A 16,981-nucleotide genomic window follows, 5' to 3' on the forward strand; every position below is an offset into this window, starting at 1 on the left:
CAACAAACAAAAAGTCTGTGATTCTCATTTGTTACCTCACAAATTTCTTCTGCTGTTTGGAAGTACATGCTGTTATCCAGATCGCAAAGGAAAAGTCTTTTCAATAATTTAGTCTCGGAGAATAATTTAAGAAAAAGTGACAATTCGTTCTTCATTGTTATATATGTATTTGAAATAGAAAATGTTGTGACACTTTGAATAAATCTATAAAAAAAAAGTTGATGACATTAAAATGAAACTGAATAACAATTCAAACGCGCTATACCAAGTAAGTACTCAATTTGACTATTATTATCACAATTCTACAAACTTTTCTTACTACCAGCCAATGGACACTGTCGTTGACCAACAGCTCATGACAGTAATTGTTCCTATTGTTTTTATATGGATCATGTTGATTGGTGTTGCAGGGAATGGATCGCTGGTCTACATCGTCTTACGGGAAAAGGCATTGCGAACTGTTCCGAATGCTTTGATAGTAAATCTTTCAGTTGGAGATTTATTGTTACTGATATTTTCGGCACCTTTCTTCACGATTGTTTTTGGAAGTCAGAAGTACCCGTTTAATGAGTTCGTATGTAAAATGAACGCTTATCTACAATCATTGTGTCTAGGAGTTTCTATATTTACACTCACTGCCCTCAGTTGGGACAGATACGTTGCAATAGTGCATCCTATGAATAAACACAAAGGGAAACCGAGTTTGAAAATCGCCATTATAGTTGCAGTCATTTGGATTACTTCGGCACTTATTGCTATATCAGATGCTTGGAGTTACACTTTAATAGAAGGACCCGGCGTGGCAATTTGTTTTGAAGTGCCACCGAGCATTCATGGAAGGAAGTATTTACAAGCTCGAGGCATATCGAGATTTCTTCTACTTTTCGTCATTCCATTATTAGTTATAGGATGTTTTTATGTTTCCATGGCAAAGATCTTGGTGAAAAGTAGTCGGGAGATGCCTTGTGAGACAACAGTCGGATCGTCTATGAATCGACAACAACAGCGCCAAGTCAGAGACAGAATTAAAGTTGCTAAATTCGTTCTTTCTTTAGTTGCTATGTTTGTGTTTTGTTGGTTGCCAAGGCATATTTACGTCATGTGGTTTGCTTGGGATGACGGTGGCATAACTGACTTTTGGATGATATTCAAGATTATGAGTATATGTTTGATGTATGCATATTCATGTGTAAACCCGTACGCCCTCTTTTGCCTAAGTAGACAGTTCCGGAAGTACTACACGTTCTACTTATTCCGCTGTTGTAGAAGAACTCGGTATCGAACGAACGAGTTCCGGCGCGGGAGCGCGTCTATGACCATTGTCAAATCGAATTCAGATAATATATGAAAAAAACGGAACACAAAAGTTGGATCAACCAAGTAGAAAGATAGTGAATTATTTATTTTTTCGTTCTATGGTTCGTAAAAAGTACGATTGAACCAAAGGATAAAACCTAAATAACATTCTGATTCGTTGCTGGACACAAAATTGTTCGAATAAATCGAATTGTCACTGTTAAAACTAGTAAAGAAAGATCCAATTAATAAATAAAGGCTTCTTTTGGGTGTAATCTTTAAATGTTTGGACAATTTCATTGTTTGTAACTTAATATGAAACTCACGTCATTGGATGGGTTTTTTATGGTCTGGGCCAGCCTATTGCAACATTTTGTGTAATACACCTTGCAGAACCTAGAATGCCTTACATTATAGAGTGATAAATTAACTGTAGAATTTTATGAGCTGCTGTGCATAAAATTGATGTTGATAAGAACCAATTAGAAATATAAAACCCAATTTGAAAAATAAATTAATTTAACTTAAATTTACAGAAAACATTTGCCGTAGTTTTGGAAACACGTCAAATACATTGGACTTGTGAAATTGATTTCCTTCATCAAATGAACATGTTATCTAATTAAGTTGAAATCTCTGATGTCCGTGAAAGCGATCAAAGTAATTGGAAACTATCTTTATTGGCAGAAATGATACCGATTATTAAAAGTTACGTTAAAAATTGTATGTTTTTACAACTTTCAATTATCCACCGTTTTGAAGACGTTACACAAGTAAGAAGATTGTGTAACTAAGTTGGTAATTGACAGTTATTTTGAATCATTATGTAACATTTCGAGTGTATTTCTGTGATTAAAAGCAAGCAATAATTTAGTGTGGTTTTTTTATTCTTCTAAATTTGAATTTACCATTACAGACCTAGAATTACAGTATTAGAGAGCAACGCCAAATATTTGTTAGTTTTCAATTCGGAAAAAGGGTATCAGTTTGCTTTGTAGCCAATTATTGTACATTCAACTTGTTACTTGTGCACATAGCTCAATGGACGTACCGTGTTCATTTAATTTTAATGCGAAAAAAAAAAATAAAACACGTTTGTTCATCAGTGAATTTGCAATGCTTAATTCATTAGGAAATTTGCTTACTCGCCCCATTTATGAACATATGTTCTTCTGGTAAATATGGTTTAATTATTGAGAGTTTGTATCCAGTCGACCTGGTATCGTGTGTTGATATGCTAAATGTCTTGAATTCGAATCACCATATAGACAATGGATTGTTTTCTATCGTAATTTTAAAAGTGTCTTTTCTTAATAAATATTTCTAAGTTTTATTGTTGATTAGGCATTCCCACCAAAATGTTACAAAACAAAAGAAAGCATGCAAAACAAAAAACTCAAGCTGGGGTGATCTGGTAGGGATGATCCGGCTCAGGTCACCCCTGGTGGAACAAAGGAGATGGGATGTAAACATATAGCTGACTTAGGAAATGGTGTAAAAGAAAATTGGCATCACATATCTAAATTAAATAATAGTTGTTGAAGTCTTATTTGTATCAGGCGACAGATTCACAACGACAAACAAAAACACAAAAATGCACAAGGAATCAAAGGAACACAAAATAAAGAGGTAACTGGTAACTGGAATTATACACACGTACATTCCCCCTAAAGAAAACCACACAAATACAGTCACATAAATAACTGTTACAGTATATTGCGTTTTGTGGAATCGGAAAAACAAAAGTTATCTGATATAAGATTGAAATTTTGCGAACTGTAAAAATGAGAAAAAATACGGTGGCAGAATGCGGCCATGAAAGAAAAAAAAATTATGTCGTTCCCTCAAGGTACTATGTCGTTCCCTCAAGATACTATGTCGTTCCCACAAGATAGCTATCTCGTTCCCTCAAGATGCTATGTCGTTCCCTCAAGATACTATGTCGTTCCCACAAGATAGTTATCTCATGCCCTCAAGATACTATGTCGTTCCCACAAGATAGTTATCTCGTTCCCTCAAGATAGTTATCACGTTCCCTCAAGATGATATGTCGTTCCCTCAAGATACTATGTCGTTCCATCAAGATAATATGTCGTTCCCTCAAGATACTTTGTCGGTCCCTCAAGATGAAATGTCGTTCCCTCAAGATAGTTATCTCATTCCCTCAAGATACTATGTCGTTCCCACAAGATAGTTATCTCGTTCCCTCAAGATAGTTATCACGTTCCCTCAAGATGATATGTCGTTCCCTCAAGATACTATGTCGTTCCCTCAAGATAATATGTCGTTCCCTCAAGATACTTTGTCGTTCCCTCAAGATGATATGTCGTTCCCGCAAGATACTACGTTGTTCCCTCAAGATGTTATGTCGTTCCCTCAAGATACTATGTGGTTCCCTCAACAAAGTTTTAAAATTGTATTGCTATTGCTATGTTGAGAGAAGGAGATAACTATCTTGAGGGAACAACATAGCATCTTGAGGGAACGACATATCATCTTGAGGGGAAAACATAGTATCTTGAGGGAACGACATAATATCTTGAGGGAACGATATGATATCTTGAGGGAACGACATATCATCTTGAGGGAACGAGATAACTATCTTGTGGGAACGACATAGGATCTTGAGGGAACAACATAATATCTTGAGGGAACGACATAGTATCTTGAGGGAACGACATATCATCTTTGTATTGATATTGCTATGTTGAGGGAACGAGATAACTACTTTGTGGGAACGACATAGTATCTTGAGGGAACGAGATAGCTATCTTGTGGGAACGACATAGCATCTTGAGGGAACGACATAGTACCTTGAGGGAACGACATAAAAAAAAATCTTTCATGGCCGCATTCTGCCACCGTAAAAAAAACAAGAAAAAAACACAGAAAACAATAAAAATAATTCAATATGATTGATTTATTAAACTGTTCAAATTATACCAAGTAATTCAATTGATTACTTTAAACAATATTCGTCTACATCTTGTAAATTTATAATTGGTACTTACGCATACATGGTTAACACGATGAGTGTCAAACGTGGGGCAGGATTTACTTAACCGAACGGAGAACCTGAGATCACACTGGTTTTTGGCAGGGTTCTTATTGCTCAGTCTTGAGTTTTGTAGATGTATGTTGTGTTTTGAATATTTTTGTTTTTCTTTAAATTGGTACATTTTTTTTCTTTGCGCTTTGCCAACTTGAAGGTATTGTCAGTTTGTTTTTACTTATGGGTTTTTATTCCTTTGGTATTATATCCGTCTCTCTTCTACATAAGAATAAACTTGAAATAACTGTGCGCATATATTTGCTATCGGAGTAATATACATGTGCGCATATATTTGCTATCGGAATAATATACATGTAACAGCATTCTTTCCTATAATCGAGGGAAACAAACTTCAATATGTTAAAGTCATAAGAAACCTCAAATCAAAAAAAATAATGCATATGTTTTTTATGACTCAATGGATAGTTTTCATTATAAAACTTATGTACATATACTTTTTTCTGAAGAAAATTCTATAATTTATTAATTTTTAGAAGAAGTTGACTTTATTTTAATTGCTTGCTTCCAGCAACCAATTCCCCCGACATATTTTCCGTATGCAAAGTGACCTCAGTGTAACACATCTCGTAAAACTCCGGTGATCACAATACGCATGGATGTCCTTAAAATAAACTATTATCTGAATACACATGGTAAACACGTGCTCTCTTTCCATGCTTTTTTGTTTATTTTTTGTCGATTGTTGACAAACAGGTGACCATCGTTAAACTTCGGCTTCAAAACACGAACTTTAATTACCTGCCATATTTTCACAACAACACTGACCGATTGAAAAAAAAATTGACGATTATACGAAATTTACAAGAAAAAAATGACAAATTCGTGCACAGAAGACTAAGTTTATGATTAGTGTATGCATTGGTTCAAGAATTGGAAGATCATAATTTTTCACCGGTCACTCGTTTCTTATGACTTTAAAATCATATCCGGGCGGACAATATAGTACGTGTTTTATCGAATAACCTTCACTTGGTACTATCGATATCAAAATTTGAAAATGCCTCAAATATGTGACGGTTGAAATATATGGAGCAGGAACTGCTTACCCTTCCGGAGAACATGTTGCTCAGTATTTATTGTTCTATTTTGTGTTCTGTATGCTGGTGTTTGTCTGTTGGTCTTTTTTTTAGCCATGATGTTGTCAGTTTGTTTTCGACTTATGAGTTTGAACGTTCAGTTGTTATAGTTTGCCTCTTATATTTTTCATAATGAAACTAAAAAAAGTAAATGGCTTTAAAGAGAACATTTCAAAACCGTCCGAGTCAAACTTTAAAACTTAGAGCGGCCCTGTGTCCTAACAAACCAAAACTGAGTGAAACACATTAACTTTAAGAGAAAAAAAATCCGGAACAACGGAAAAACTGAACTTCTACAAAAACTAACACAAACATACATAGCAACGGACTATTAGATAACAACTGCCATATTTCTGACTTGGTACAGGACATTTTATGAAAAATGTGGATTGGACCTGATTTCATGGCTACCCAAACATCTAAGCTTATGCAAGGGCACGCATGACAGTTATATATTAAAAATACTTAAAAGATCAATATAAAAATAAGGAGACGTGTTAGGGTTGCCAATGAGACAAGTATATATTTCCTCCAAAGTTCAAATGAAGTGAACGCGAAAATTTGTTGGCAGCAATACGGCTATTAACAATGAGACAAAACCATACCGTATAGTCGGCTATAAAAGGACCTGTCTTGTAAAATACGAAACAATTCAATTGAGAAAACTAACGGCCTCATTTGTAACAGAACATTTACAAAAAAAAAAAAAATGACAGACCTAAACCAAAGACAACCACTAAACGATATGCTCCCGACTTTGGACAGGTGCATGCAAAACGTGGCTCAGTTCGTTATTATACTTTCTTTATTTGATCAAGTTGAAATATTTTCCTCTAATTGGATTCATTGAATTTGTTTTTGCTTTATGTTATAACTTTCTCATTTAAAGTATTTTCAGTAAGACAAATGACATTCGGTATAATTTCTGCGTTTGAATTAAGTTTAAAACTAATAGTTTGACTTGATTTTCAAAATACAATTATAGACTATACTAATAATGAATTAAGATATTTATGATATTGGTGGTTTAATTGGAAATGACATTTAAAACGTCAACACTAATTTAATTTAATATTTAAGGTTCCCTCTACATTTTTTTTTATCACAGCAAAAATTCTACTTGTATTTAGGACACCAGCTGGGGCCGTATGCATAAAACTTCTTAACTTAATTATTCCTTAAACTTAGATTTCACTAAGAATTTCCTTAGTTAAGTAAAATTTTTAAGTGGTATGCATGAATTTACTTAAGTCTTCACTTAACTAATACTTAAATCGGAACCTTTCTCTAGTTACCGTATGATATATTAGCTCATCAAATGTACTCATCCGTGTAAAAGTTTGTTATGATTATTTTAATTTAATGATCAATGCATGCTTTTATTTTAAAGAGCTGGGGTTAAATTGATATTGGTATGTAAAACAATGCAATATAACGCAGTGTTCCCGCCACAATTGGCGAAAATAAGAAAACGCCTTTTAAGGTTGATGTTTTGACGGATGAGCATTGGAAGAAAAATATTTCGGTAATCCAAAACTTTCCTCTACTTAATCTTTAATTATCTTTCATGGGTGTAATATTTTCTGGAGACACCAATATGTTTTGAACTGTAACAAAACACGATCAACGTGTCAGTGGCGTAGCACAAGACTGAGTGTAGCATTGTAAGCATGTGCTAACAAATAATTTTACAAAACACTTTTTTCAATAAGATGTTTACTGATCGTCCAGCTTATTATGCGCTGCCATCTCTCTTTCAAGACCCCTTGCTTACATTAGCTTATGGTTTAAAAATCTATTTTGATGTGAAATTAACATTTTTATCACTTCCCTTTTACAACAAAAAAAAGGGGGAGGGTAGATTTTTTTTCTCCAGAAATCCATATACAAACTAGGGCATTTTTCAAAAGTCCTACAATCTTTACTATAACTTGGCAAATTATTACAGTAACTTTATTCTCCACATCTTAACGTACTTAGCAATATTTTCGAAACCGCAATATATCTCACTGAATATAAAGAAATATGAAAAAACAATTTGATACGAGTAAGGTATCATACATGCATTCCTTATATACAATGTAAACGTCGAATTTCATGGGGTGTAGCAGTGGGGACTTTTAGCTGCCGTAACAGTGATTTTAAACAATCAACATAATTGTTTCAACAAAATGGAGGCCCATATCCCCACCTTTTCACCGCTTTGATAACTGAGAAATCCAACGCTGTGTAGGTTTTAAAACTTATCGATTTTGTCCCTGTAAGTTAAAAAAATAGGCTTTGCCCTACATCTTTTTATCATAAAACTAAATTGAAAATTCAAATGACCCCCCCCCCCCCCCCCTTCCCCCCGAAAAAAAAACCACCAAAAAAACACACGCACATATATAAAATGTGGTTTTGCATGCTTTCTCTTCATTCCTTAATTCGGTTTTAACTAAGGGTTATTACATTTGATACCGCGCGGTGTATTTTAACAATTAAAAAAAACCGTGCACGTACAATGCAAACAAAAGAAAAATAGTACCATGAATTACATGAGTGTAAAAACTGAGTACTTTTGGGATACAACGAGATTGGGAAATAGAATATACAACTACCCACTGTTATCTCTTGATTTGTTGATTATACGTGATTTGAAGACTGAAATCACGATGATCGTTAATATTTAGCAATAAATAAACGAATAATTAGTATTTTATTACTGATATAGTTATTAATCAATTAGATTGTAGGTAACCTATTAATGTTCTGTCAAAAATGCTTACTTTCGACTGATTTTTAACTATTTTTGAAAATTTAAGGTAGCTCTATAGGTACCTTAGACCTAAGTGTTATCTTATGCGTTTCCTTAGTATAAGGAGTTTTATGCATACCACTTAAGTTTTGTGGGCGTGGCTTAAAAGAAATAAGATTTTACTTAGGGAATACTTAGTTTAAGATTTTTTATGCATACCACTTAGATAAAAAGGGCGGAGTTTCCTTAACTTAAGTGTTTACTAAGGAAAATCTTAACTTAAGTAGCTTTATGCGTACGGGCCCAGGCATTTTTAAAACGCGCATCATTTAACATTACGTTTGTCACATCTAACTGAAGTATTTAGTTTGCACAATCTTCCCCTTTCCTTGAATGGTTCTTAGGCCTTTATGTTGTTGAATACTTTTGAAATTTCTAATTTCCAAAACAGGAAGAGAACCTCCAGAATATTGCCTGGCATACTTTTAAAATCTTCACTTTTAGTTAATGCCCTAAGCATTCGACGTGCTATTTGCATTTGCTATACATAATTTTAATAACTGGGGATATAGATATAAGAAGCTGTGACATGAGTGCCAATGAAACAACTATCCATTCAAGTCACAATTTATAAAAAAGTAAAGCCTTATAGGTCACAGTACGGCCTTCAACACGAAGACTGTGTTCACACCGAACAACAAGCTAAAAGGGTCCCCAAAATGCCTTAATATGTAAAAGCATTCAAATAGGCAATCCAACGATATGCATGAACTATTTGCCACGGACGTTAAGCAAATCCAATTCTGTCGATTAACTCATATATTAATAAATTCTAGATTTTTTTTTATTAGAAAACCTATTTTCAATAAATACTAGTAACTGATGTGAATTACTCGGACCATATGCGAATGGGCCAATTTCTCATTTAATGGCCAAATTCTCATTTAATGGCCAAATTCTCATTTAATCTGTAACAAGTAACCACGGCTGATGTTAATACCGTATTCACACTGTAAACTTTTAGCAAATTTTAGTGGCATTTAACACCGTTTTACCTTTAAATAGAATCTTTGTTTCATTTCCTTTTCTTTTCTACAGAAGAACCTTTAAGGTTGAAACGATACCGTAGTTGGAAATAAAACAAAAAATGGAAATGAAAAATAAAATCCATACACATATTAATGATAAAAAACAACATATAGACATATTAAGGATGTTCGCTACTCTGTTAAAAAATAACAAGCTTTTAAAAAGACTATTATGAATTGATAAAGGTAGAAAAAAATGGAGGGTCCATGTGCTCGTTTTCAAATTATAAGCCATTGAAAATTTGGCGGGAAATAGTTCTCTCTAGATTTTTCATACATTTAACATTGGCACCTATTTGTTTCAAAACCTATGAAAAAATAACAAGAATTTTATAAAATTTTGAAATAAGGCTTGTTAAAATGTATGTAATATAATTATGAAAAGAAAAGTAAGGGTTAGTAGGCAAATATTTTTAATGACAATAAATGGATAAAACCAGAGGATTACGAAAATCTGGCAAAAAATAAAACAATGGAGGAGCAAACATCCTTAACAAAAATGGAGAAAAAAATGAATAGAAAAACTAAGACTGAGCAACACGCACCGCATCAAGTGCTCCATAACCGGGAGCCTGTTGTTTACTCATGGCAAGTACAACGTTGACGTTGGTGTATTATAATGTACCAAATAGTACACATAACTCTATTTATATATTCTTCAGTAAACAATAAGTACAAATTTTAACACTGACATTGCAAATAAAATGAAATGAGAAAATATACAAAATACAAATAATTGAAAACTGCTTAATAAATGCAAAATAACCAAAAAAAAACAACAAAAAACAACACCATCTTTTTAGTGAGGACAAATCAATCTATTTTAACATGTATGTAAATCACCGACAGTTTTTAGAAGAAAAAAAAATACAGCTGTTACGTGCAACTATAAATTAAAAATGTATGGTATTTGCTATTTTTGTTGTTTATTGTTTGTTTTTAATTTGTATTGCCACAAACACACTGTAAGTTTAACTTTAATGACAATAAAATTGATTTTATTTTCGTATAACACGGCCTCCTACATAACACATTTTTGAAGTGTATGCCAAACTTTTTCAATTACAAGAAGCACACGTAAGTTTATAGAAATGCACGATTAACAAAATGTATATCTGAAGTTTTAATTCAAATCTTTAATTAAAACAAGCCCACTCAAACCTGAAACTTGTAGTATACAATTTTGTGGGTAAAACTATATATTTTTTTAATTAACTTGTTTTTTTCTCGGAAAAAACGTTCGCTGCTGTTGACTTCTATTAGCAAAGAGGTTTCCCTGCTAAAGAGTCATCATATGCGCAATTTTGAAATCTAAATATTGGAAGGATAAATATTCAATCAGACTTCAAAACAAATGATCACATATGCTAAAAATCTAAAAAAATGAATTTAAACTTAAGTAACATTTTTTTTTTACATTTCACATTTCACTTTAGTGTACTATATGCAGTTTTATCAACATAGCGGCTTTGCCTGTTACTAATGAAATGTAATCCGTACAGACAATATGTGTTTCTGGAATAACCTTTATCCGGAAACGCTAAGAATCAAAAGGTTGGAAGGCATAACGTTTTATACACATTCGAGAGAACACAACTTAGACAGGCTTAGCAGAACAATCATATAAACACGCTTTAAATGGTAAAGCTACAATAATGACTTTGTTGTCATGAAACAAACATTCTTGGAATATGAGTTTATTTTAAACAGTTTCTTCTCATATGGCATAATAGGAGTATGTCTTGGGCACCTTACAACTCATCTATAATACTAAAAAGACGAGGTCCAATTTGTCAGCCGTCATCACGTAAAATCGACGAATCAAAGAATTCAACTTTATATACAACTAATATAGTACAAAGGTGTAGATTAAAAATTACATCACTCCAGGTTCTTTTGTTTTCCACGTAATTAATATTGCCAATAATTAAGAAGTTCCGGGTCGAGTCCGATACCGATACCAATAGTATATTCACCTGTTACCTATTACCTTATCTGTACGTTCCGCATCTGACAGGCGCACCACCAAACGGTGTATTCAGGATTAATATGCTATATACACGGGTCATAATCACAGGGTTTACACTACTAAATTGTCAAATTCTTACCTATTGTAGTATTTTAATCAGTAAGACTTTCTAAGAGGTTAACAATACGAATGCTAAAAATCTGGACTAAAAATAAGGCGTATAGGTACAGTTTTCAATTTGTCAGCGGGTATGACGTTAAACAGCGAATCAAGGAATTCAACTTTATTTATAACTAATATAGGACAAATCTGTTGATTAAAATATACCCCATTCAAGGACATTTTGTCACGTTTCCAAATAATTAATATCACCAATAATTGATAAGTTCCAGTTCGACGGGTTCAAATAGAAAGATTTGAAAGCAGAGAAAACTGTGTATCTTAAAATCGGCATGACTTTATCAGATGACAATACTAATACTAAAATAAGACTTGCGCATATAGTTATATAATTCAGTCACGGACCCGCGATATCAAGGGTGTGCTCAAGTTGTATATAAAAGAATCAACATGATGGGTGTCACTACTGGACAAGGAACTGATTCCGAGAATTCAACCACGTGACTATGAAGAGTTCAAGTTGCTCAATCCTTAGATTTTGTGTGCTGTGTGTCCTGGTCTGTTGTTTAAGCCGTGGTGTTGACCGTTTTCCCTTAATTAACACAAAGTGTTTTTGTATTTCCCCTTGGTCTACAAAGATATAAGATAAGATGTGGTATGAGTGCCAATGAGACAACTCTCCATCCAAGTCACAATTTATAAAAGTAAACCATTGTAGGTCAAAGTACGGGCTTCAACACGTAGTCTTGGCACACACCGAACAGCAATTATCTATAAAGGGCCACAAAATTACTAGTGTAAAAACATGCTCTGTTCGCGTTATGTGTACTTAGTTAAAATAAAATCTCAAAAATCAAAAATCAAAAATATTTATTTGTTTCAAAATGTTCGTTCAAAGTCAAGACAAATACGGTGGTCTTTGGTGAAAAAAATGTGCTCTTATATGAGTCCATGTTATCAAGGAAGACCATAAGAACACTGATGACATAGAACAGGGTTCCAGATTAAAAAGTAATGTTCCATAGATGTGTTTGAAATGAATAAATGTTTAAATGATATACTTAATTAGCGTAATGTTGTTTAAATTTACTGTTTGGTGGACAAATAAACTGTTTAAATAATTACGTTCTTTGTATTTTATCATGACTTAAAATTTCCATAACAAAATCAAATATCAGTACCGCATGCACAAAATGTACCAAAATGCAACAAATAAGGCTGTTTCTATGGAAATGCTCATGATAACAATTAAAGAAATGATTGCAATGGAAAATAATTACTCTAAGTTGTTGGTTGAGCTTCATTAAAATATTAGCCAAGGGACACTCAACATTATTTTTTACAAAATTTTAATAACAATTTCTATTGAAATTGAAAGCGTCACATAAGGATCAGAAAAACAATTATAAACCTGACCAATCGCAAACTAGTAACAGAAAAATTAGAAGACGCATCAAACTGCAGTATTGCAAAATCAATGACTTAGAAGTAATCTCTTTTTCAGAGAAAAGTTGCAAGCCAAATGCACGTATTAGACAGTTGGTTTCCCGTTTGAATTGTTTTATACTAGTCATTTTGGGCCCTTTATATCTTGTAATTTCGGTGCGAGCCAACGGCCATACTTTCACCCATAATTGTGACTTGGATGAAGAGTTGTCTAACTGGCACTCATACCACTTCTTATTTGGTTAAAACAATGATAAAATTATCTAGTCTACTATTAGATTCTAAGATGAACACAAATATCTATATTGTATGAAAATCTTGGCGAGATATTTGTTCATAAACTATTATTTTTTTCACATACGGATTGTTTCTTATAGCTATTTGTTTATAAGCTTAGACCATTTCCCTAAATACTTGCTTTGACACAGGTTGCACTTGTTTTGCGTAAACTATATGCTATAAGTTAGACCGTTAGTTTTCATTTTTTGAATTGTTTTGCGTTTTTAATGTTACAGTAAATACTAGTAGGTGAAATTAGGAATTACACGTAATTACTAAACATTTCACTAAATACATGTAATTACTAGCCGATTTAGTAATTACATGTATTTACTAGTTGTTTCAGTGATTACTGGTATTCACTGATTTTTTTGGTCATTTTTACAGCTTTTTACTAACTTGATATTTTTGTTTCAAAATTAAAGATATAATTCAAGATACCAAATAAGAAAGTAAAAGTGCAGGTATTTTAGGGCTTACTTAATTAAGGATTAATGATTATAAGGCACATCTTTAGTTTTGAATCTCCCTAAAAATCATTTGCAGCATGCAAGACAATAATATCAATCCAAAATTGTGAAATACATTTATGATTGAGAAGTTTATAAGCAACTTTGCCAGCTCTTTTTGATAATAAACATTCGATAATGCCAAATTTGGTTTAATAATCTTGATGTTTTTTAAAATCTTATAATTTCTTTATATTGAAACCTTCATCAAGCATTCTTTGCATATAAACTTGCCCAATGACATATGTCAAATTCTCTTTATATAATAGGTTTATTTACGACTTCTTTTGTCAGACTGTTGCGATGAAGCTGATATTTTCACAATTTTTTTGTTTTACAATTTGAAGGTGATAAGAATCACATTTCATATGTTTGCGTTTCTCTCTTTAAAGAGTTTTTCAAGACTTCCAAACTCAAACTTTAAACGACAAAATTTAGTATCAATTCTGTCGTCAGCATCGTCCACAAATATTCACTCTGTGTTTAAAGTTCTTTAAATGTTGATATCTTTTTTAAAAATATCCTGTATTTCTACCAAACGTGAATAGAAGCTAGTTTATGATCATAAGATAATATTCAAGAAGTTAATTTTTGTAAAAAAAAATCAAGTTTTTCCGTATTTAACTTATAAATGGACTTTGTTTTTATTCCAGTTAACATTGCATTCACACTGTGGTTAAAGTTTTTAGAAGTTTGATAACTTTCTCAAAATATCCTGGATTTCTACCAAACTTGGGCAGAAGCTTGTTTATGATCATAAGATAATATCCAGAAGTAAAGTCTGTTAAAAAAATCCCTTTTCGTATATTCTTTAAAAATGTACATCGTCTTTTCCCCAGTTAACATTACATACACTCCGCGGTGAAAGTTATATTTTTATGCCCCATTTATGGGCTTTATGTTTTCTGGTCTGAGGGTCAGTCCATCCATCCGTCCGTCCGTTTCTTTGTTCGTCCGTTCGTACGTCAGATCGTCCCGCTTCAGGTTAAAGTTTTCCGTCGAGGTAGTTTTTGGTGAAGTTGAAGTCCAATCCACTTGAAACTTAGTACACATGTTCCTTATGAGATGGTCATTCTTATTTTTAATCCCAAACATCAGGTTTTTTTTCCTCATTTTCACGGTCCATTGAACATAGAAAATGATAGTGCAGATGGGGCATCCGTGTATTATGAACACATTCTTGTTAAACATTTATTAGATTTCATAAACCATCCTGGATCTTAACCAAATTTGAACAGAAGCTTCTTACAGCACAGATAAAAAACTAGTATCTGGAGGAAAATTTTAATATTTTTTTCCCATTTTTGTTGAGCCTGCAACTAGCAGATAAATTAGGCCGGAAACTAAGTTCCGCGAAACGCTCACAATTTCAAACCTGAAAACATCGGTATCCTATCTCCAGCTAGGGGTTGATTTGAAGGTCACATGAATATGTAGTCAATGAGGTCCAATTATTCACTTGGAAGGGCACAACTCATCAACCATGTTTCTCAGCTTATTTTAGTGAAATAGAACCAGATTTACTGCTAAAAGTGAATTATAATTTCACTATATAATTTTCATTAATGATTTAACAAACATAAAAATCTTATTTAATTTATTTCATATCTCGTAGCTAAATTATATGCTCTCATAACAAAAAGGTACATTTAAGGATGATCACAAGAGTACTCACTGATCTTCTATAGCTAGAATTACCATAACTTTTGATCAGCTAACCATATTAAAACATTGTTTTAACAGTTAGTAAATAGGTGTAACAATTCATTTTGAATTTAGTAATTACTGGTAATAACTGGACCGTTTCAGGAATTACTTTTATTTACTGAGTACAGTGGGGATTACATGTAATTCCTAAATTTTAGTAACTCCATGTACATGTAATTCCCAATTTCGCCTATTTACTGTAACATATACATATAATTAAGAAGTAAAGATGAACAGTTTAGATGTGTTAAAATTATGTAAAGTTTAAAATAAAATTTCCAAATTCATAATATTTAGGTACTAAGAATTAGGAAATAATTTTATAACTTTTTATTTGTTAAAATAGATATAAGAAGATGTGGTATGAATGCCAATGAATCAACTCACACTCCAAGTCCAAGATTAGGGTCTTCAAGATGTAGCCTTAACTCATACCGAACTATGAAGGACGCCAAAAATGACAACTGTAAAACCATTCAAAAAAGAAAATTCAAATGTGGAATCTATATAAAAAAAAAACGAAAACGTATGAACCACATCAACAAACGACAACTATTGAACATCAAGTTCCTGACTAAGGACAGGTGCAAGAAATGCAGCAGGTTAAACATTTCATAAGTACCAACCTATCCTTACCTGAACAGTCATGGTCATAAGTCGAAAGTAAACTGACAACCCATGCCAAAAAAAAAAGGTCAAAAGACTATATACACCAAACACAACACAAAAAACTAAAGATTGAGCAACACGAACCCCACCCAAAACTTAGGACTATGTCCAGAAAATATAAGCAGATCCTACTCCAGATGTGGCACCCGTTAGTATTGTCATCATGTTGCTGTACTATGGCTACACTAACATCGCATTCGACGAGGGCCGGAATGGTTAGAGTAAAGGCACAATATTTTTCATTCTTTAAAATGTTTGAAGAATGGCAAAGCTACTCATAAACGTGAACAGTTAGGTAATTTTTATACTACTGTAGATATTTTATATGACATTTTCAGTTGCGATTATCATAATTTTACAACTAATTAGATAAATTAATTGTTAATACAAACGAAAGAAGTTGCAATAATAAATGAACTAAAGTTTGAAAAGAGCAAATATTCTGAAATGAAAAAAGTAATAAAAATTCCACACAAATACCAAAACAACATTAATTCTATTAAAGCAGTCATTTCAAGAACCAAATTGAATAAAATCAGTTGATTCTACGCCAGTGCACGGAATTGGAATTTATTAAGTATGAGTGTTTAAGTTTCATTTTCTAATTACCTCAATGACGTGTATACTACGAAATAAAATAAAAAGACAGGAAGATGTGGTATGACTGCTAATGAGATAAATACCCACTAGAGACTAAATGACGTCAAAGGTAAGCAACTTAGGCTTGAACAAACCTACAGCTACAATAGGCTCCGAGATGACACACGAAAAGCCTTCAAACAAGAAAGCTAGCGGCATGATATATTAACAATACAAACATACGAAAAACAAATATGATGTACATTGTACAGCAACAAACGACATCCTATGAATTAAAGGTTCCTGGCTTTGGACAGGCACATACATAATGAGGTGATGGTGGGTTTGAACATATTAGTTGCCTTCAACCTTAATCCCATCTTGGGAAGTATTGCAACAACACAATATAAGAACAACCAATAATTATCAGTCG

The 16,981-nt window shown here is 32.8% G+C and overlaps 1 protein-coding gene across 1 annotated transcript; it reads left to right on the plus strand.

Annotated features, from left to right (window-relative positions):
• The first annotated feature begins 345 nt into the window (after positions 1–345).
• LOC134686026 (neuropeptide CCHamide-2 receptor-like) lies at positions 346–2,155 on the plus strand. Its single transcript, XM_063545728.1, has one exon. It carries the CDS (start codon positions 356–358, stop codon positions 1,346–1,348), a length of 993 nt encoding a protein of 330 aa, XP_063401798.1. The 5' UTR covers positions 346–355; the 3' UTR covers positions 1,349–2,155.
• The last annotated feature ends 14,826 nt before the right edge of the window (positions 2,156–16,981 follow it).

The sequence above is a fragment of the Mytilus trossulus genome, chromosome 10 (assembly GCF_036588685.1).
Source record: "Mytilus trossulus isolate FHL-02 chromosome 10, PNRI_Mtr1.1.1.hap1, whole genome shotgun sequence".
NCBI lineage: Eukaryota > Metazoa > Mollusca > Bivalvia > Mytilida > Mytilidae > Mytilus > Mytilus trossulus.